The sequence below is a fragment of the Narcine bancroftii genome, chromosome 5 (assembly GCF_036971445.1).
Source record: "Narcine bancroftii isolate sNarBan1 chromosome 5, sNarBan1.hap1, whole genome shotgun sequence".
Lineage (NCBI taxonomy): Eukaryota > Metazoa > Chordata > Chondrichthyes > Torpediniformes > Narcinidae > Narcine > Narcine bancroftii.
In genome coordinates, this window is record NC_091473.1 from 182,263,965 (window position 1) to 182,286,146 (window position 22,182).

The 22,182-nt window shown below is 50.4% G+C and overlaps 2 protein-coding genes across 2 annotated transcripts; both read left to right on the forward strand.

The window, feature by feature from the left end:
• The first annotated feature begins 595 nt into the window (after nt 1–595).
• LOC138762869 (phospholipase A2 inhibitor gamma subunit B-like) lies at nt 596–11,979 on the forward strand. The gene is made up of 5 exons (XM_069936386.1): nt 596–659; nt 8,395–8,514; nt 8,851–8,988; nt 10,316–10,459; nt 11,700–11,979. Exons 1-5 carry the CDS (start codon nt 599–601, stop codon nt 11,966–11,968), a joined length of 732 nt encoding a protein of 243 aa, XP_069792487.1. The 5' UTR covers nt 596–598; the 3' UTR covers nt 11,969–11,979.
• Nucleotides 11,980–12,064: 85 nt separating this feature from the next.
• On the forward strand, nt 12,065–21,454 carry LOC138765379 (soluble scavenger receptor cysteine-rich domain-containing protein SSC5D-like). Its single transcript, XM_069942420.1, has 17 exons — nt 12,065–12,139; nt 12,234–12,367; nt 12,650–12,796; nt 13,198–13,344; nt 13,870–14,197; nt 15,244–15,278; nt 15,835–15,981; nt 16,251–16,397; nt 16,506–16,652; nt 16,892–17,044; nt 17,421–17,567; nt 18,936–19,101; nt 19,241–19,356; nt 19,645–19,791; nt 20,031–20,115; nt 20,367–20,532; nt 21,177–21,454. The coding sequence occupies exons 1-17, from the start codon at nt 12,065–12,067 to the stop codon at nt 21,452–21,454; spliced, it is 2,565 nt and encodes an 854-aa protein (XP_069798521.1).
• The last annotated feature ends 728 nt before the right edge of the window (nt 21,455–22,182 follow it).

The window sequence follows — 22,182 nt, forward strand, 5'->3', positions numbered from 1 at the left end:
GGAGAGAGTGTCTGTGTGAGAGAGAGCGAGAGGGTGAGAGAGAGAGTGAGGACAGTTAAGAGAGAGGGATAGAGTGAGTGTGAGGGGGGGACAGAGAGAGATGAGAGGGAAGGAGGGAGAGAGGGAGAGAGAGAGTAGATAGATATACATGCAGGCAAGGATCCCAATGCCAGGATGGGTTGGAGAAGAGATCTCCCACCTCAGAGGATCAATCAGCATCTGTGGAGGGAAAGTGAGGGGGTCCCTTTGGGACGGAGACCCCGCATCCGGACTGGGGGGGGGGGTGGAAGGAGGAGAGAGCCGAGGGTCCCATTCCAGGATCCCTGGTCACCCCCCGCCCCTCTCCTCTGCTGTTGTTATGCCCCGTGGGAAGCCCCCAGCAACCCCAGACACTAGCTTTCAGTCCCCAGACCACCAGGCCCTAGCTGCCCCCCCCCCACCCATGGACATTTCTCAGTCCCACGCCACCTCCCTCTCGGGGAAGAACAGCTCTCTGAGAGCAGATACAGCATTGTTCTTGTTACTTACCCTGGAGCTCTGTCCACACCCACTTCACGCTGATATAGGGAGAGAAGAGCAGGTGGGGTCAGGAGACGAGATGCCAGCAGGGATGAGGACGTTGCTCGGGATCACCTTTCTCCTGTGTCTGGTCGCAGAAGGTAAGGCAGCCCTGAGAGCAGAGGGGAGGGGGCGTTCATCTCTCTCCCTCTCTCTCTGACCCCCTCTCTCAATCACTCAATCCCTATCTTCCTCTGTCCTCTCTCTCTCCCCCTCTCTCAATCACTCAATCCCTCTCTCTCTGTCCTCTTTCAATCACTCAATCCCTCTCTCTATCCCCTCTCTCTCTGTCCTCTCTGTCCCCTTTCTCAATCACTCAATCCCTCTCTCTCTCTGTCCCCTTTCTCAATCACTCAATCCCCTTTATCTCCCCCTCCCTCTCTCATTCACTCACCCCCTCCCTCTCTCTCACATTCAAACACCAACTCATACCCTCTTTGTCCTCACTCTCATCTCCCTCTCTCTCTCACCTCTCTCTTACTGATCCTCTGTCTCTGTCTCTCTCCCTCTCTCTTCATACTCTCTCTCACTAAACCTTTCTCTCTCCCTCCCTCTCTCTCACTCACCCTCTCTTCCTCTCTCTCCCCCCCTCTCTCTCTCGCTAGCTTTCACTCAGTATAATCTCTTCCACTGGGGAACTGTGTGATTTCTCCAGGTGGGATTTGTGATACCGTTCCCGATTCCCATGGGATCTATCCCATTGGGAAATGCGTTACTGCCCCCAATTCGGATGGGATCTCTCTCCCATGGAGCTGATTCGAGTCCCATCGAGGCATCATGGACCTAGACTGGAGAGCTTGACCATATTTCCCAGTTATTCTCGGAAGATGGATTATCTCGCTGGCTTAGGTTAGGGTCGAGCACCTCGGGACAGTCAGGGAATAAATCTGATTCATTCCGAGGGGCATGGGTGCACTTGGAAGTTACGGAGATCTTCTTCCCTCAGAGAGTGGTGGGAGTGTGGAACGAGCTGCTGTCTGACATGGTAAATGTGGGCTCAATCTTCAATTTTAAGAATAAATTGGATAGATACATGGATGGGAGAGGTCTGAAGGGTCAGGGACTGGGTACAAGTCAGTGGGACAAGTGGAATAATGTTTCACCATAGACTAGAAGGGCCAAATGGCCTGTTTTCTGTGCTTTAGCGTTCTATGGATAAAACTGAGTGTAGTTTTATTCTGGCTCTAGCAGGGGTGTCACTGAGCTGGGAAGGGAGATGGCAGAAAAGATTCCACGTGACAGGAGCAGAGGGATCAAGTTATCAGGAGAAGGCTGGACTTTTCTCCCTGGGGCATCAGAGGCCAAGGGGACCGGGGAACCTTCAGAGGTTTATAAAACCATGAGGATAAGGTGGGCGGTCACAGACCTATTTTCCCCCACCGGGTCGGGGAGTCAAGAGGGCAGAGAAATAAGGAGTGAGGGGGAGAGATTGAGAAGGTCACCTGCAGCTTTCAAACAGAGGGTGGTAGGCCCATGGAATGAGCTGAGAGAGAAAGTGGTGGAGGCAGGGACATGGCTACAGTTAACAGATGAATGTGTGCCGTTTTGGTCACCTTAACTACAAGAAAATTTCAGATTTACTGTCAGAGAACATATGCGACATCACATACAACGCTGAGATTCTTTTCCCTGCGGGCCAGGCAGAATCACGTTATCGATAGTGTAAAAAAAAACTGTCCCCAATGAACACACGTAAACAGATAAAGAAATGTAAAGACACTGACTGAATTACAGAGAGAAAAATATCTATAAAATGCACGTCAGAGTCCTTAAACAAGACCCTGATTGAGTTTGTCGTTGAGGAGTCTGATGGTGGAGGGTGGAGCAGCTGTTCCTGAACCTGGTGGGGGCGAGCCTCATGGTCCCTGCACCTCTTTCCTGATGGCAGCAGCGAGAACAGAGCGTGTGCCGGGCGGAGCAGGCCCCGGAAGCTCTCTGACGGCAGCGTTCCCCGTAGATGTTCTCAACGGTGGGGGAGGGTTTTGCCTGCGATGTCCTGGGCTGTGTCCACTACCCTTTGAGGGTCTTTACGCTCAGGGAGGTATTGGTGTCCCCATGATGCAGCTGGTCAGCTAACTTTCCACCATGCCTCTGGGGAAATTTCCCAGGGTTTCCAGAGTTGTGCCGAACCTCTGCCAACTCCTGAGGAAGTCAAGGCACTGACATGCTTTCTTCCCAATACCCTTGGTGCGTTGGGTCCAGGAACAAATGTCCGAGATAGTGACTCCCAAGAACTTAAATGTTCTCCCACTCTGATCCCCCAATGATCCCTGGATCCAGTTTTCCCTTCCTGACGTCAACAATCAGCTCTTTAAATGGAATAGAGGGAATAAGGAGGGAACTAAAAGAGTGACCTTTGTTACATATGAAAAGTGAAATCTTTTCTGGGGGGGCTGGGTGGGGAGGAGTTGCGGTCACTGCAAAATCAGCTGACGCTTGCGAGTGAATTCGCAAACCCAAATGGAGAGGGGAGATGTGGTTGTCCGACAAGGGATAAAGGACAACTCAGGAGGGGAAGGGGAGATTGGGGCTAAAGAAGTTTTAAATAGGAGAATAAGGAAAATGTTTGATGTTTTAGGAATGTTGTCTTATAAAGGGTTTAAAATAAGAAAACAGAAATGGAAAAGGAGGAAAGGTAATGATGGAAAAACGGAAAGGGAAGATAAACAAAGTATAAAATGGCTACGTTGAACTATATGACTTTAAATATTAATGGAATACATAACCAAATTAAAAGGAAGAAACTGCTAAATTTACTGAAAAAAGAAAAAATTGATTTAGCATTTGTGCAAGAAACACACTTAACTAAATTGGAGCACAAGAAATTAAAGAGAGATTGGGTAGGACATGTAACACCAGCATCGTATAATTCAAAAGCAAGAGGAGTGGCTATATTAATTAGTAAAAATGTGCCATTTAAAATAGAAGAGGAAATAATAGATCCAGCAGGGAGATATGTAATGATAAAATGTCAGATATATTCGGAGTTTTGGAATCTACTCAATGTATATTCACCTAACGAAGAAGATCAAAAGTTTATGCAAGATATCTTTTTGAAGGTAGCAAATACGCAAGGGAACATATTAATAGGAGGGGATTTCAACCTGAATTTGGATTCAAATATGGATAAAACTGGGAAAAAAATTAACAGAAAGAACAAAGTAACCAAATTTATAATTAAATCAATGGAAGAAATGCAACTTTTGGATATAAGGAGGAAACAACACCCAAAGGAAAAGGAATATTCATATTACTCGGCTAGACATAAAACATACTCAAGAATAGACCTATTTTTGTTATCAGCTAGTATGCAAGATAGAGTAAAAAAAACAGAATATAAAGCTAGAATACTATCGGACCATTCACCCTTAATATTGACAGTAAAGCGAGAGGACATCCCTCCAAGAATGTATAGATGGAGATTAAACCCCATGTTACTTAAAAGGCAGGATTTTAGAGAATTTATTGAAAAACAAATTAAAATGTATTTTGAAATAAATACGGAATCAGTGGAAGATAAGTTTATACTATGGGATGCAATGAAAGCATTAATTAGAGGGCAAATAATAAGTTATGTAACCAAGATGAAGAAGGACTATAATCAGGAAACAGAGCAGTTGGAAAGGGAAATAGTAAATATAGAAAAAAAATTAGCAATGAAGGAAGATACAACTAAAAGAAGAGAATTGGCGGATAAAAAAATAAAATATGAAACACTACAAACATATAAGGTGGAGAAGAACATAATGAAGACAAAACAGAAATATTATGAACTAGGTGAAAAACGCACAAAATTCTAGCATGGCAGCTTAAGACAGAACAAGCTAAGAAAATGGTATTGGCATCAAGGAAAAAAGACAAACAAATCACATATAATCCAAAAGAAATTAAGGAAAACTTTAGAGAATTCTATGAACAATTGTATCAAACTGAAAACGAAGGGAAAGAAGGGAAAATAGATGAATTTCTGACTAAAATTGAACTACCAAAACTACAAATAGAGGAACAAAATAAATTAACAGAACCATTTGGAATAGTAGAAATACAAGAGATAATAAAAAAATTACCAAATAATAAGACACCAAGAGAGGATGGATTCCCAATAGAATTCTACAAAACATTTAAAGACTTATTAATTCCGCCCCTCCTGGATGTAATCAACCAGATTGATGAAACACAAAGTTTACCAGATTCATGTAAAACAGCAATAATTACAGTAATACTAAAGCAAGGGAAAGATCCACTCTCACCAGTGTCATATAGACCAATATCTTTACTAAACACAGATTATAAGATAATAGCTAAACTATTAGCAAACAGATTAGCAGAGTATGTACCGAAAATGGTAAATTTAGACCAAACTGGATTTATCAAAAAAAGACGCACAACAGACAATATTTGTAAATTTATTAACTTAATTCATGCAGTAGAAGGAAATAAAGCACCTACAGTAGCAGTTGCTTTAGACGCAGAGAAGGCCTTTGACAGAGTAGAATGGAATTATTTGTTCAAAGTATTGCAAAAATTCAATTTACCGGAGAAGTATATTAATTGGATTAAAGCATTATATAAGGGACCGTTAGCGAAAGTGACAGTAAATGGACATGTATCAAAGCAATTTAACTTAAGCAGTTCAACGTGGCAGGGATGCCCACTATCACCTTTATTGTTTGCGTTAGCTATAGAACCACTAGCAGAATTGATAAGAATAGATAATAATATAAAAGGAATAAAAATAAAAGACAAGGAATATAAAATCAGTCTATTTGCGGATGATGTTATAGTGTACTTAACAGAACCAGAACTATCAATAAAAGAATTATATAAGAAATTGAAGGAATATGGAGAAGTGTCGGATTACAAGATAAACGTAAATAAAAGTGAAGCAATGCCTATGAATAATGCGGATTTCTCAAAATTTAAGAAGGAATCTCCATTTAGATGGCAAATGCAGGCAATAAGATACCTAGGTGTACAAATAAACAAAAATCTCGGCCAACTATATAAACTCAATTATTATCCACTAATGAAAAAATTACAGGACGATTTAGAGCATTGGAAAGATTTGCCACTAACACTAATAGGAAGGATAAACTGTATTAAAATGAACATTTTTCCAAGGATATTATACTTATTCCAGGCATTGCCAATACAACTGACAGAAAAATTCTTCAAGGAGTTGAAGAAAATAATAAGGAAATTTTTATGGAGGGGGGGAAACCGAGGATAGCACTAGATAAATTAACAGAATGGTATAAACAAGGAGGCTTACAACTGCCAAACTTTAAAAATTATTATAGAGCCGCACAATTAAGATACCTATCAGATTTTTATCAAACAAGGGAAAAACCAGACTGGACAAGATTAGAATTAGATAAAATAGGGGAAAAGATACCTGAACACATATTATATAAATGGGATGAAAAATTGGTACAACATAGAAGTTCTCCAGTATTACATCATCTCCTCAATATTTGGAAGAAGATTCATGTAGAAAGAAATAAAACAAATTATCAATTACCAAAACTAATATTGACGCAAAACAAGTTACTCCCTTTTACAATAGATAACCTTTCCTTTAGAGAATGGGGAAAAAAAAGGGATTAAAAGAATAGAAAATTGTTTTTCAGGAAATAGATTCTTATCCTTTGAACAAATGAAAGATAAGTACAATATAACTCAAGATACAGCGCTGGCATATTACCAATTGAGATCCTACTTGAAGGATAAATTAGGAAGCAGTTTGAGTTTGCCAGAGACAAGTAACCTTGAATATGTGATTACAGATACAATGATAATCAAAAGATTTATAACAAATATGTATATTAAACTGCAAGAAAAGGAGAATGAGGAAACAAATGGTAAAACTAAACAAAAATGGGAACAAGATTTAAATATAAAGATAAAAAAGAAAACATGGGAGAAATTATGTTCTGGAACGATGAGAAATACAATAAATACGAGGCTACGTATTATACAATATAACTGGATACACAGACTATACATTACACCTCAAAAGTTAAATAAATGGGACCCAACAGTATCTGATAGATGTTTTCGATGAAAAAAAGAAATGGGAACAACAATTCATGTAATTTGGACATGTGAGAAAGTAGAAAAATTTTGGGAAGATCTCAATCAGATATTAAACAAAATAACAGAAAACAATATACCAAAGAATCCAGAGATCTTTCTCCAAAGTAACATAAAAAACAAAGAATTTGGAATTGATTTGGAGGATGCACAAAAAAGATTTGTTAAAATAGCTCTAGCCGTAGCAAAAAAATGTATTATGTCAACCTGGAAATTGGAAGATAATTTGAAAATACAACAATGGTATATAGAAATGAATAAATGTATTCCATTAGAAAAAATAACATATAGTTTAAGAAATAATATTGAAATATTCGAACAAATATGGGAGTCTTACATTAAATACAATAGCGAAAACCTACCGGGGACAATCATTACCTAAGTTGATGGAAGGAGAAGGAAAGAAAAGAATGGACTCAGTTGAATTTCTGGTGTATTTTTGTTGAGTGACAACATTGTCTGACTGGTTTAATGTATCCTAGATTGTATACCTTAAATGGATGGGAGGGGGGGTGGGGGGGGTGGTTGGTGGGTTGGGAGGAGGGAGGTGGGGGGAAGAAAATTTCACTGTATATGTGTGAAAAGGAAAAAGTGTGTATCATGGCTAATGTGATTTATGGTGTGAAAAATAAAAAAATTAAAAAAAAACAATCAGCTCTTTGGTTTGGGTGACAGGGAGTGCCAGGTTGTTGTTGGTGACACAGTTTGGCCAAGTTTTCAACCTTCCTCCATCCCCTTCCTTTATACAACCCACTGCTGTGGGATTGTCAGCAAATTTGTAGATAGTGTTGCTGTCCACCGAGCCATACGGTCAGAGGCAGTGGCAGGACCCAAAAGGGAGGGAGACCCGGGCAGGAGTGGGGACCTCAGGCTCCCAGCAGGAGGACCTCAGGGCTCTCAGCAGGAGGACCTTAGGGCTCCCTGAAGGAGGACCTTGTGTTCTTCAATTCCTTCACCCCAAAAGTTAAATCGACCCCCCCACGGCTTTTATGAACCCCCTTTTGACCCTCTGGCATTTTCAACCCCTTGAACAGTTCCACTGACCCCCAGGGGTCAATATCAACCATTTTGGAAACCCCTAACATGTCATTTAATGTCAGTTTATCCTATTCAATGAAGGTTGGGGTGTGGGCAAGGTCAAGGGAGCCTTAAAAAAGCAGCCTCTATTCTCAAGGACCCCAGGCCCCAAGGTTCATTCTCCCACACTCGGGAAGGGGGTACAGGAGCCTGAAGACAAATACCCAGATGGTGTCCTTTATGTAGCTAAGGTAAAGGTACATCACCAACGTTTCAGGCTGGAGCCTCCATCGAGAGGCCATGTCTGGGGTTCACTGTCCATTCAGGGATCAGATGGAGGGGGGGGGAAAGAAGCTGTCCTTGTGCTGCTGGGGGCTCGCCTTCAGGCTCCTGGACCTCCTTCCTGATGGTAGCAGATTGAAGAGGGGAGTGGGTGGTCCTTCAGGATAGTCCACTTTCCTAATACACCGTCTCATGTAGAAGTCCTCAACGCAGTGGAGTCTGGTGCCCGTGATGTCACAGATTACAGAAAGAGGGAGAAATGGAGGGGACCGGAGGGGGTTACAGAGTTGGGGAGGGGTGTTGGGGTCCAGAGGGGGTTATAGAGACAGGGAGGGATGGTATCAGGGCGAGAAAGGGGTACAAGTGGGTGGAGTGAGAGGGTGAGAGGGGACTAAGATGCACAGACAGCAGCCGCTAACACGATCCGTCTCCCCCTTCCTGCAGTTTTTAGCCTGGATTGCTATTCCTGCCACAGTTTCAATAAGAACTGCACCTTGAACATGACCTCCTGCAATGTTACCACACATGACACCTGTCGGTCCCTCACTGTGCGGGAAATTGGCCGTAAGTTCCATGCTCTGCCTTCAACTAGCACCCGTGTCATCCCAGAGTCATCGTGGGGGCCAGGAGGGGAAACAGATGGGCTTTACCACAGGAGTCTGTGGGAGAGGAGGGGGAGAGGGAAGGGACCGAGTGGAGAGGGAGGGAGGTGAGGTGGGCTGGAGTAGAGGGGATTTGGAACTGGAGGAGGAGGTATATTTGGTTTGGGTGCTGTGGGAGAGGAGAGGGATAGGGAGGGGAGCGAGAGGAGAGGGAGGGATGTGAGTTGGGCTGCAGTGGAGGGGATTTGGAACAGGAACGGGGTACCTCACCCCCTTCCATCCTTCCATTCTGCCGCAGACGCACACGACCACGAGTTCATCATCAATGGCTGCGGGGACTGTGTGGGGCTCATCTCTTTCAACAGCGGCCCCTACTCGGGCTTCATTCACTCTATCTGCTGCAGCTCGGATTTGTGCAACGATGAGGTGTCCCCAGGTAAGGGGAGAGCAGGAGATCTGGCTGGGGGGTGGAAGGAGGTGGTGAGATGGGGCTGGGGTTCAGGAGGCAGCAGTGGAATAAGCCCTGGGGGCGTGGGCCAGAAGGTGTGCGCTGTGGCCACAGGAGACGAATGTTCACAGTGGGGACTGGGAGATGGCATTTAATAGGGATCTGGGAACACAGATATAGAATTCCTTGAAAGGGGCGTCACAGGTAGACAGGGTTGGAAAGAGAGTTTTTGGCAAATTGGTCTTTGTAAATCAAAGTATTGAGTCCAGGAGTTGGGATGTTCTGGTAAAGTTGTAAAAGATATTGGTGAGGCCAAATTTGGAGAATTGTGTGCAATTTTGGTCACCGAACTACAGGAAAGATCTCAATGAGGTAGAAAGAGTGCAGAGAAGATTTACTGGGATGTTGCCCAGATTTCAAGAACGGAGTTACAGGGAAAGGTTAAATAGGTTCGGACTTTATTCGCTGGAATGTAGAAGAATGAGGGGAGATTTGAGATTTAAAATGATGAGATGGAGAGACAGGGTAAATGTCGGTTGGCTTTTTGCATTGAGGATAGGTGAGATGCAAACCAGAGGACATGGGTTAAGGGTGAAAGGGGAAAGGTTTAGGGGGAACTTGTTCACACAGAGAGCGGTGGGAGTGTGGAATGAGCTGAAGTGGTGAATGTAGGCTCTATTTTAACATTTAAGAGGAATTTGGACTGGTACATGGATGGGAGGGGTATGGAGGGATATGGACTGGGTGCAGGTCAGTGGGACGAGGGAGAATAATGGTTCGGCACAGACTAGAAGGGCTGTGTGTTCTATGGTTCTGTGGGCAACCGGGAGACATCAATGGTTAACTGGAAGACTGTAAAGGAGACAGGGAAACAGTAAAGGGCACCTGGACTCATTCATGGGGAATGGGAGATGTAAAACAGGGATCAGACTCGCTAATGGGATCAGGAGATGGTAACAGGAACCGAGAACAGTAGCGGGGACTGGGAGACGGTGACGGGGATCTGGACTCATTAACAGGGACCAGGAGATGTTAACGAGAACTGGGAAATGTTAATGGGGTATCTGGAGATGTTAACAGGACTGGGAGACATTAACAGGAACTGGGGAGTCATTAATGGGGAACCGGAGTCTGGGAGATGTTTTTGGGGTCTCCCACGTTAACAGGAACTGGGAGACGTTAATGGGCACTGGGGAGTCATTAATGGGAACCGGGGACTGGGAGATGTTTTGGGGCTCTCGATTAACGGGGACGGGAAGAGTGCCAAGCGTTGAGTGCTGGGCAGACCCTGATAAACATCCCCGTACCATCGCAGAGAAGGAAGACTGGATGCTGAACGGGCTGGTGTGCGAGGGCTGCTTCGCTCTCACCGAGGCCGGCTGCAACAAGTCCATGGCCACCGTCCAGTGCAGAGGGCAGCAGGATTACTGCATGCACACTTCTGGGATTCTCCACTGGTGTAAGTACCCCCCCGACCACCGCTGGTCACCACCTCTCTTCCATGGGGGCGATGGGGCCGAACAGCCTTCTATCCCCAGTGTAACAGAACAGGGAGGGGCTGCTTGGCCTCCTGAGTCCAGTGTAACAGGTTAAAGATGGTGTAATAGGGAAGAGGGGGGCTGAATGTCATTTCCCTGTTGGTATGACAGAGTAGAGGGGCTGAATGGCCTTGTGTCCCTACTGTAACAGGGTAGAGAGGGGCCAAATTTCCTCCTGTTGTCCTCAGTGAGACAGAGTAGAGTTCTGACCCAGTGCAGCTGGCCAGAGATGGGCCGAATGTCCTCATCCTATCCTGGGATAGAACATAAGAGCAAGGATGTAATATTGAGACTCTACAGGGCACTGGTGAGACTTCATGGGGAGACTGGGTACAGGTTTGGGCGCCATATTTGAGAAAGAACGTTGGAGAGGGTTCAGAGAGGATTTACTCGAATGAGACAAGGAATGAAAGGGTTAGTATATGAAGAATGATTGTCAGCTCTTGGACTGAACTCGATGGGGGTTACAGAGGACGAGGGGGACCTTGTAAAGGCATTTCGAATGCTGAAAGGCCTGGACAGAGTTGATTTGGCCAGGATGTTTCCCCATGGTCGGGGAGTCCAGGACAAGAGGGCGCAACTTAGGATAAAAGGGCATCAATTTAAAACAGAGAGGTGGAGAGATTTCTTCAGCCAGAGGATCGTGGGTCTGTGGAACTTGTTGCCATGGGCGGCTGTGGGAAGGAGGTCGTTGGGTGGATTTAAGGCAGAGATTAATAGGGATTTGACGAGTCCGGGCATCAAGGGTCACGGGGAGTGGGGCTGAATGGGAGGGTGGATCTGCTCATGGGCGGAGAGAGGGAGTGGGGGGGAGGAGAGGGTGAAGGGGTGGAAAGAGTGGGAGGGGAGGAGAGGGTGAGGGAAGGAGAGGGGTTGGAGGGAGGAGGACGGTGAAGGATTGGGGAGGGAAATGGGGAGGAGTGGGTGGAGGAAGTGGGAGGGGTTGGAGGGAGTGGGAGGGGAGCAGTGAGAGAGAGGAAGAGGGGTGGAGGAGAGGGGAGGGGTTGGAGGAATGGGGGAGGGGGATGGGGTGAAGGATTGGAGAGGGAAATAGGGAGGAGAGGGTGGTGGGGAGTGGGAGAAGAGGGCAGACCAGACCCGACGGGCTAATTGGCCTTCTTCTGCCGCTGCATCTTGTGATCTTGTCTGCCCCCCATCCAGTGGACACCTCCACGTACGTCTTCAAGGGCTGCGCATCACATACGGTCTGCCAGAACCCGAACGCATTGCCCGTGTTTGGGATAGAGCCAACCACCGCTTTGTACTGCTGCACAGATCATCTGTGTAATCTGGAATCACGGAATTTCACGTGGGTCACAACGCCACACCCCACCACTCCCCCCGCCATCACCGACCAGGCCACCGGGGACTGGGGAGCAGCTCTGGCTTACCCATGCCTCCTGGCAGCGCTGGGGGGCATCTTTCTCTAGGGCCCCCTCTTCTTGGGATCCTTGGGGCTCTGGGAGGCAGGAGGGAGAGGGGTGGGGGGGGGGGGGTGGTGGGAAATGGGTTAAGGGGTTGGCGGGATGGAATGGGAAAGGGAGGACAGGTCTGAACCCGAGGCAACAGCTGATACTAGGCTGTGGGGCGAGTGCGGGGCAGTGGGTCATATCTAAGATTGGGTGTAATCACAGGATCTGAGAGGTTGCCATATCCTGTAATTACACCCAATCAGTCCCCACATTGATCCCACAGCCCTGTATCAGCCCTCACACTGATCCCACTGCCCAGCTCTCTCCCCACAGCCTTGTATCAGTCCGCACACTGATCCCACAGCCCTGTATCAGCCCCAAAATGATCCCACTACCCCGCACTCTCACCACAGCCCTGTATCAGTCCCCACACTGATCCCACAGCCCTGTATCAGTCCCCACAATGATCCCACCACCCTGCTCTCTCCCCACAGCCCTGTATCAGTCCCCACACTGATCCCACAGCCCTGTATCAGTCCCCCCACTGATCCCACTGCGCCGCTCTCTCCCCACAGCCCTGTATTAGTCCCCACACTGATCCCACCTCCCTGTATCAGTCCCCACACTGATCCCACAGCCCTGTATCAGTCCCCACACTGATCCCACAGCCCTGTATCAGTCCCCACACTGATCCCACAGACCTGTATCAATCCACACACTGATCCCACAGCCCTGTATCAGTCACCACAATGATCTCACTACCCCGCTCTCTCACCACAGCCCTGTATCAGTTCCCACACTGATCCCACAGCCCTGTATCAGTCCCCACACTGATCCCACAGCCCTGTATCAGTCCCCACACTGATCCCACTGCCCAGCTCTCTCCCCACAGCCTTGTATCAGTCCCCCCACTGATTCCACTGCGCAGCTCTCTCCCTACAGCCTTGTATCAGTTCCCACACTGATCCCACAGCCTTGTATCAGTCCCCACACTGATCCCACAGCCCTGTATCAGTCCCCATAATGATCCCACTGCCCCGCTCTCTCCCCACAGACTTGTATCAGTCCCCACACTGGTCCCGCAGCCCTGTATCAGTCCCCACAGTGATCCCACAGCCCTGTATCAGTCCCCTCACTGATCCCACTGCCCATCTCTCTCCCCACAGCCCTGTATCAGACCCACCACTGATTCCACTGCGCAGCTCTCTCCCTACAGCCTTGTATCAGTTCCCACACTGATCCCACAGCCTTGTATCAGTCCCCACACTGATCCCACAACCCTGTATCAGTACCCACAATGATCTCACTGCCCTGCTCTCTCACCACAGCCCTGTATCAGTCCCCACACTGATCCCACAGCCCTGTATCAGTCCCCACACTGATCCCACAGCCCTGTATTAGTCCTCACACTTATCCCACTGCCCCGCTCTCTCACCACAGCCCTGCATCAGTCCCCACACTGATCCCACAGCCCTGTATCAGTCCCCACACTGATCCCACTGCCCCGCTCTCTCCCCACAGCCTTGTATCAGTCCGCTCACTGATCCCACAGCCCTGTATCAGTCCCCACATTGATCCCACTGCGCCGCTCTCTCCCGACAGCCTTGTATCAGTCCCCACACTGATCCCACAGCCCTGTATCAGTCCCCACACTGATCCCACAGCCCTGTATCAGTCCTCAAACTAATCCCACAGCCTCGGTCTCTCCCCACAGCCCTGTATCAGTCCTCACACTGATCCCACTGCCCTGTATCAGTCCCCACACTGATCCCACAGCCCTGTATCAGTTCCCACACTGATCCCACAGCCCTGTATCAGACCCCACACTGATCCCACTACCCCGTTCTCTCCCCACAGCTCTGCGTCAGTCCCCACACGGATCCCACAGCCTAGTATCAGTCCCCACACTGATCCCACAGCCTTGTATCAGTCCCCACACTGATCCCACAGCCCTGTATCAGTCCCCACACTGATCCCACTACCCCGCTCTCTCCGCACAGCCCTGCATCAGTCCCCACACTGACCCCACAGCCCTCTATCAGTCCCCCCACTGATCCCACTGCCCAGCTCTCTCCCCACAGCCTAGTATCAGTCCCCTCACAGATCCCACAGCCCTGTATCAGTCCCCACACTGATCCCACTGCCCAGCTCTCTCCCCACAGCCTTGTATCAGTCCGCTCACTGATCCAGCAGCCCTGTATCAGTCCCCACAATGATCCCACTGCCCAGCTCTTTCCCCACAGCCTGGTATCAGTCCCCCCATTGATTCCACTGCGCCGCTCTCTCCCTACAGCCTTGTATCAGTCCCCACACTGATCCCACAGCCCTGTATCAGTCCCCACACTGATCCCACAGCCCTGTATCAGTCCCCACAGTGATCCTACAGCCCTGTATCAGTCCCCACACTGATCCCACAGCCCTGTATCAGTTCCCACACTGATCCCACAGCCCTGTATCAGTACCCACAATGATCCCACTGCCCCGCTCTCTCACCACATCCCTGTATCAGTCCCCACACTGATCCCACAGCCATGTATCAGTCCCCACACTGATCCCACAGCCCTGTATCAGTCCCCACACTGATCCCACTGCCCTGTATCAGTCCCCACACTGATTCCACCACCATGTATCAGTCCCCACACTGATCCCACAGCCATGCATTAATCCCCACACTGATCCCACAGCCCTGTACCAGTCCCCACACTGATCCCACTGCCCTGCTCTTTCCCCACACTGATTCCACCTCCCTGTATCAGTCCTCACACTGATCCAACAGCCCCGCTCTCTCCCCACAGCCCTGTATCAGTCCCCACACTGATCTCACAGCCCTATATCAGTCCCCACACTGATCCCACAGCCCTGTATCAGTCCTCACACTGATCCCACAGCCCAGCTCTCTCCCCACAGCCTTGTATCAGTCCGCACACTGATCCCACAGCCCTGTAACAGTCCCCACAATGATCCCACAGCCTTGTATCAATCCCCACATAAATCCCACAGCCCTGTATCAGTCCCCACACTGATCCCACTACCCCGCTCTCTCCGCACAGCCCTGCATCGGTCCCCACACTGACCCCACAGCCCTCTATCAGTCCCCCCACTGATCCCACTGCCCAGCTCTCTCCCCTCAGCCTAGTATCAGTCCCCACACTGATCCCACAGCCCTGTATCAGTCCCCACACTGATCCCACTGCCCAGCTCTCTCCCCACAGCCTTGTATCAGTACCCACACTGATCCCACACGCCTCTATCAGTCCCCCGACTGATCCCACTGCCCCGCTCTCTCCCCACAGCCTTGTATCAGTCCGCTCACTGATCTCGCAGCCCTGTATCAGTCCCCACACTGATCCCACTACCCAGCTCTCTCCCTACAGCCCTGTATCAGTCCCCACACTGATCCCACAGCCCTGTATCAGTCCCCACAGTGATCCCACAGCCCTGTATCAGTCCCCACACTGATCCCACAGCCCTGTATCAGTTCCCACACTGATCCCACAGCCCTGTATCAGTACCCACAATGATCCCACTGCCCCACTCTCTCACCACATCCCTGTATCAGTCCCCACACTGATCCCACAGCCCTGTATCAGTCCCCACACTGATCCCACAGCCCTGTATCAGTCCCCACACTGATCCCACTGCCCTGCTCTCTCCCGACAGCCTTTTTTCAGTCCCCACACTGATCCCACAGCCTTGTATCAGTCCCCACACTGATCCCACAGCCCTATATCAGTCCCCACAATGATCCCACTGCCCCGCTCCCTCCCCGCAGCATTGTATCAGTCCCCACACTGGTCCCGCAGCCCTGTATCAGTCCCCACAGTGATCCCAAAGCCCTGTATCAGTCCCCACACTGATCCCACTGCCCATCTCTCTCCACACAGCACTGTATCAGTCCCAACACTGATCCCACAGCCCTGTATCAGTACCCAAAATGATCACACTGCCGCGCTCTCTCACCACAGCCCTGTATCAGTCCCCACACTGATGCCACAGCCCTGTATCAGTCCCCACACTGATCCCACAGCCCTGTATTAGTCCCCACACTGTTCCCACAGCCCCGCTCTCTCCCTACAGCCCTGTATCAATCCCCACACTGATCCCACCGCCCTGCTCTCTCCCCACACTGATTCCACCTCCCTGTATCAGTCCTCACACTGATCCCACAGCCCCGCTCTCTCACCACATCCCGGTATCAGTCCCCACACTGATCCCACTACCCTGTATGAGTCCCCACACTAACCCCACAGCCCTGTATCAGTCCCCCCACTGATCTCACTGCGCCGCTCTCTCCCTACAGCCTTGTATCAGTCCCCACACTGATCCCACAGCCCTGTATCAGTCCCCACACTGATCCCACTGCCCAGCTCTCTATCCACAGCCCTGCATCAGTCGCCACACTGATCCCACAGCCCTGTATCAGTTCCCACACAGATCCCACAGCCCTGTATCAGTCCCCAAACTAATCCCACAGCCCCGCTCTCTCCCCACTGCCCTGTATCAGTCCCCACACTGATCCCACAGCCCTGTATCAGTTCCCGCACTGATCCCACAGCCCTGTATCAGACACCACACTGATCCCACTACCCCGCTCTCTCCCCACAGCTCTGCGTCAATCCCCACACGGATCCCACAGCCTAGTATCAGTCCCCACACTGATCCCACAGCCTTGTATCTATCCCCACACTGATCCCACAGCCCTGTATCAGTCCCCACACTGATCCCACTACCCCGCTCTCTCCGCACAGCCCTGCATCAGTCCCCACACTGACCCCACAGCCCTCTATCAGTCCCCCCACTGATCCCACTGCCCAGCTCTCTCCCCACAGCCAAGTATCAGTCCCCACACTGATCCCACAGCCTTGTATCAGTCCCCACACTGATCCCACAGCCCTGTATCAGTCCCCACACTGATCCCACTGCCCAGCTCTCTCCCCACAGCCTTGTATCAGTACCCACACTGATCCCACAGCCCTCTATCAGTCCCCCGACTGATCCCACTGCCCCGCTCTCTCCCCACAGCCTTGTATCAGTCCGCTCACTGATCTCGCAGCCCTGTATCAGTCCCCACACTGATCCCACAGCCCTGTATCAGTACCCACAATGACCCCACTGCCCCGCTCTCTCACCACATCCCTGTATCAGTCCCCACACTGATCCCACAGCCCTGTATCAGTCCCCACACTGATCCCACAGCCCTGTATCAGTCCCCACACTGATCCCACTGCCCCGCTCTCTCCCGACAGCCTTTTATCAGTCCCCACACTGATCCCACAGCCCTGTATCAGTCCCCACACTGATCCCACAGCCCTGTATCAGTCCCCACAATGATCCCACTGCCCCGCTCCCTCCCCACAGCATTGTATCAGTCCCCACACTGGTCCCGCAGCCCTGTATCAGTCCCCACAGTGATCCCAAAGCCCTGTATCAGTCCCCACACTGATCCCACTGCCCATCTCTCTCCACACAGCACTGTATCAGTCCCAACACTGATCCCACAGCCCTGTATCAGTACGCAAAATGATCACACTGCCGCGCTCTCTCACCACAGCCCTGTATCAGTCCCCACACTGATGCCACAGCCCTGTATCAGTCCCCACACTGATCCCACAGCCCTGTATTAGTCCCCACACTGTTCCCACAGCCCCGCTCTCTCCCTACAGCCCTGTATCAATCCCCACACTGATCCCACCGCCCTGCTCTCTCCCCACACTGATTCCACCTCCCTGTATCAGTCCTCACACTGATCCCACAGCCCCGCTCTCTCACCTCATCCCTGTATCAGTCGCCACACTGATCCCACTACCCTGTATGAGTCCCCACACTAATCCCACAGCCCTGTCTCAGTCCCCACACTGATCCCACTGCCCAGCTCTCTATCCACAGCCCTGCATCAGTCACCACACTGATCCCACAGCCCTGTATCAGTTCCCACACAGATCCCACAGTCCTGTATCAGTCCCCAAACTAATCCCACAGCCCCGCTCTCTCCCCACTGCCCTGTATCAGTCCCCACACTGATCCCACCAACCTGTATCAGTCCCCACACTGATCCCACAGCCCTGCATTAGTCCCCACACTGATCCCACAGCCCTGTATCAGTCCCCACACTGATCCCACTGCCCTGCTCTCTCCCCACACTGATTCCACCTCCCTGTATCAGTTCTCACACTGATCCCACAGCCCTGCTCTCTCCCCACATCCCTGTATCAGTCCCCACACTGATCCCACAGCCCTGTATCAGTCCCCACACTGATCCCACAGCCCTGTATCAGTCCCCACAGTGATCCCACTGCCCTGCTCTCTCCCCACACTGATTCCACCTCCCTGTATCAGTTCTCACACTGATCCCACAGCCCTGCTCTCTCCCCACATCCCTGTATCAGTCCCCACACTGATTCCACAGCCCTGTATCAGTCCCCACACTGATCCCACAGCCCTGTATCAGTCCTCACACTGATCCCACTGCCCAGCTCTCTCCCCACAGCCTTTGATCAGTCCGCACACTGATCCCACAGCCCTGTATCAGTCCCCACAATGATCCCACTACCCCGCACTCTCACCACAGCCCTGTATCAGTCCCCACACTGATCCCACAGTCCTGTATCAGTCCCCACAATGATCCCACTACACCGCTCTCTCCCCACAGCCCTGTATCAGTCCCCACACTGATCCCACAGCCCTGTATCAGTCCCCCCACTGATCCCACTGCGCCGCTCTCTCCCTACAGCCTTGTATCAGTCCCCACACTGATCCCACAGCCCTGTATCAGTCCCCACACTGAACCTACAGCCCTGTATCAATCCCCACACTGATCCCACTACCCTGTATCAGTCCCCACACTGATCCCACAGCCCCGCTCTCTCCCCTCAGCCCTGTATTAGTCCCCACACTGATCCCACCTCCCTGTATCAGTCCCCACACTGATCCCCCAGCCGCGCTCTCTCCCTACAGCCCTGTATCAGTCCCCACACTGATCCCACAGCCCTGTATCAGTCCCCACACTGATCCCACAGCCCTGTATCAGTCCCCACAATGATTCCACTACCTCGCTCTCTCCCCACAGCCCTGTATCAGTCCCCATACTGATCCCACAGCCCTGTATCAGTCCCCCCACTGATCCCACGGCGCCGCTCTCTCCCTACAGACTTGTATCAGTCCCCACACTGATCCCACAGCCCTGTATCAGTCCCCACACTGATCCCACTGCCCAGCTCTCTCCCCACAGCCCTGCATCAGTCCCCACACTGATCCCACAGCCCTGTATCCGTTCCCACACTGATCCCACAGCCCTGTTTCAGTCCCCACACTGATCCCACCGCCCCGCTCTCACCCCAGAGCCCTATATCGGTCCCCACACTGATTCCACAGCCCTGTATCAGTCCCCACACTGATCCCACTACCCTGTATCAGTCCCCACACTGATCCCACAGCCCCGCTCTCTCCCCACAGCCCTGTATTAGTCCCCACACTTATCCCACTCCCTGTATCAGTCCCCACAGTGATCCCACAGCCCCGCTCTCTCCCTACAGCCCTGTATCAGTCCCCACACTGATCCTACAGCCCTGTATCAGTCCCCACAATGATCCCACTTCCCCGCTCTCTCACCACAGCCTTGTATCAGTCCGCACACTGATCCCACAGCCCTGTATCAGTCCCCCCACTGATCCCACTGCGCCGCTCTCTCCCTACAGCCTTGTATCAGGCCACACACTGATCCCACAGCCCTGTATCAGTCCCCACAATGATCCCACTACCCCGCTCTCTCACCACAGCCCTGTATCAGTCCCCACACTGATCCCACAGCCCTGTATCCGTTCCCACACTGATCCCACAGCCCTGTTTCAGTCCCCACACTGATCCCACCGTCCCGCTCTCAGCCCACAGCCCTGTATCAGTCCCCACACTGATTTCTCAGCCCTGTATCAGTCCCCACACTGATCCCACTACCCTGTATCAGTCCCCACACTGATCCCACAGCCCCGCTCTCTCCCGACAGCCCTGTATTTGTCCCCACACTGATCCCACCTCCCTGTATCAGTCCCCACACTGATCCCACAGCCCCGTTCTCTCCCTACAGCCCTGTATCAGTCCCCACACTGATCCCACAGCCCTGTTTCAGTCCCCACACTGATCCCACCGTCCCGCTCTCAGCCCACAGCCCTGTATCAGTCCCCACACTGATTTCTCAGCCCTGTATCAGTCCCCACACTGATCCAACTACCCTGTATCAGTCCCCACACTGATCCCACAGCCCCGCTCTCTCCCGACAGCCCTGTATTAGTCCCCACACTGATCCCACCTCCCTGTATCAGTCCTCACACTGATCCCACAGCCCCGCTCTCTCCCTATAGCCCTGTATCAGTCCCCACACTGATCCCACAGCCCTGTATCAGTCCCCACACTGATCCCACAGCCCTGTATCAGTCCCCACACTGATCCCACAGTCCCGTTCTCTCCCTACAGCCATGTATCAGTCCCCACACTGATCCCACTGCCCTGTATCAGTCCCCACACTGATCCCACAGCCCCGTTCTCTCCCTACAGCCATGTATCAGTCCCCACACTGATCCCACAGCCATGTATCAGTCCCCACACTGATCCCACAGCCCCATTCTCTCCCTACAGCCATGTATCAGTCCCCACACTGATCCCACTTCCCTTTATCAGTCCCCACACTGATCCCACAGCCCTGTATCAGTCCCCACACTGATCCCACTGCCCCGCTCTCTCCCCACACTGATCCCACAGCCCTGTATCAGTCCCCACACTGATCCCACAGCCCTGTATCAGTCCCCACACTGATCCCACTTCCCTGTATCAGTCCCCACACTGATCCCACTGCCTCTCTTTCTCCACACAGCACTGTATCAGTCCCCACACTGATCCCACTTCCCTGTATCAGTCCCCACACTGATCCCACAGCCCTGTATCAGTCCCCACACTGATCCCACTTCCCTGTATCAGTCCCCACACTGATCCCACTGCCCTGCTCTCTCCCCAGTACTCTATATCAATCTTAGATTTTTATCGCATAGTTCAGGATCTTCTGCCCACCATATTGTGTTTGCCCAACCTCACAGCATCCTTTTTTTTAAATAACTGTCCCAATTTTACCAACTTCACCACCATCCTTGGTAACACATTCCAGGCACACCTACCACTCTGTGGAAAGAAAAGCTACCTTTGACATCTTCCCTAACGTTTCTCCACTCGCTTCAAACAGCTGGTGATTGTCACCAAATTTCAGGCTATTTTATCAGTCCCAAGGTAATCTCACTGCCCGTCGCTCTCCACTTTCAAATTGACATGGTAAATTGGAACAGCAAGTTTGCAGATGACACTAAGATTGGAGGCGTTGTTGTCGACGAGGAAGGTTTTGAAAGATTGCAGAGAGATCTAGACCAGATGGAAAAATGGGCTGAAAAACGGCCAATGGAGTTTAATGCAGACAAGTGGGAGGTGTTGCATTTTGGACAAACCAATAAAGGATGTACATGGTGAACGGTCGGTCACTGAGGAGTGTGGTAGAACAGAGGGATCTGGGAATACAGTCTCAGAATTCCCTGAAAGTGGTGTCATAGGTGGACAGGGTTGTAACGAGAGCTTTTGGCACATTGTCCTTCATAAATCAAAGTATTGAGTCCAGGAGATGGGATATTCTGGTGAAGTTGTATAAGACATTGGTGAAGTCAAATTTGGAGAATTGTGTGGAGTTTTGGTCACTGAACTACAGGAAAGATCTCAATACGATAGAAAGAGGGTAGAGAAGATTTACTGGGATGTTGCCCAGACTTCTGGAACTGAGTTACAGGGAAAGGTTAAATGGGTCAGGACTTTATTCTCTGGAGCGGAGAAGAATGATGGGAGATTTGATCGAGGTGTTTAAAATGATGAGGGAGAGAGACAGAGTAAATGTAGGTCGGCTTTTTCCACTGAGGATGGGTGAGATACAAACCAGAGGATATGGGTTAAGGGTGAAAGGGGAGAAGTTTAAAGGGAACTTCTTCACACAGAGAGAGGTGGGAATGTGGAACGAGCTGAAGCAGTGAATCCGGGTTTGATTTTAACATTTAAGTGGAAATTTGAAAGGCACGTGGATGGGAGGGATATGGACTGGGTGCAGGTCAGTGGAACTGGGTAGAAAAATAGTTTGGCACAGACTAGAAGGGCCAAAGGGGCTTGTTTCATGCGGGTTCTATCTCCCTTCTACAGTTGATAATGTTGTGGAT

What these genes read in the sequence shown, in the direction of transcription:
- LOC138762869 (XM_069936386.1), top strand. Translation starts at nt 599, where the DNA reads ATGCCAGCAGGGATGAGGACGTTGCTCGGGATCACCTTTCTCCTGTGT. An exon ending in CCTGTGTCTGGTCGCAGAAG is followed by an intron (nt 660 to 8,394) that starts GTAAGGCAGCCC and finishes CCCTTCCTGCAG; the next exon opens with TTTTTAGCCTGGATTGCTAT. An exon ending in CAACGATGAGGTGTCCCCAG is followed by an intron (nt 8,989 to 10,315) that starts GTAAGGGGAGAG and finishes GTACCATCGCAG; the next exon opens with AGAAGGAAGACTGGATGCTG.
- LOC138765379 (XM_069942420.1), top strand. Translation starts at nt 12,065, where the DNA reads ATGGAATGGGAAAGGGAGGACAGGTCTGAACCCGAGGCAACAGCTGAT. An exon ending in CACACAGATCCCACAGCCCT is followed by an intron (nt 16,398 to 16,505) that starts GTATCAGTCCCC and finishes CTGATCCCACAG; the next exon opens with CCCTGTATCAGACACCACAC. An exon ending in CGCTCTCTCCCTACAGACTT is followed by an intron (nt 19,102 to 19,240) that starts GTATCAGTCCCC and finishes CTGATCCCACAG; the next exon opens with CCCTGTTTCAGTCCCCACAC.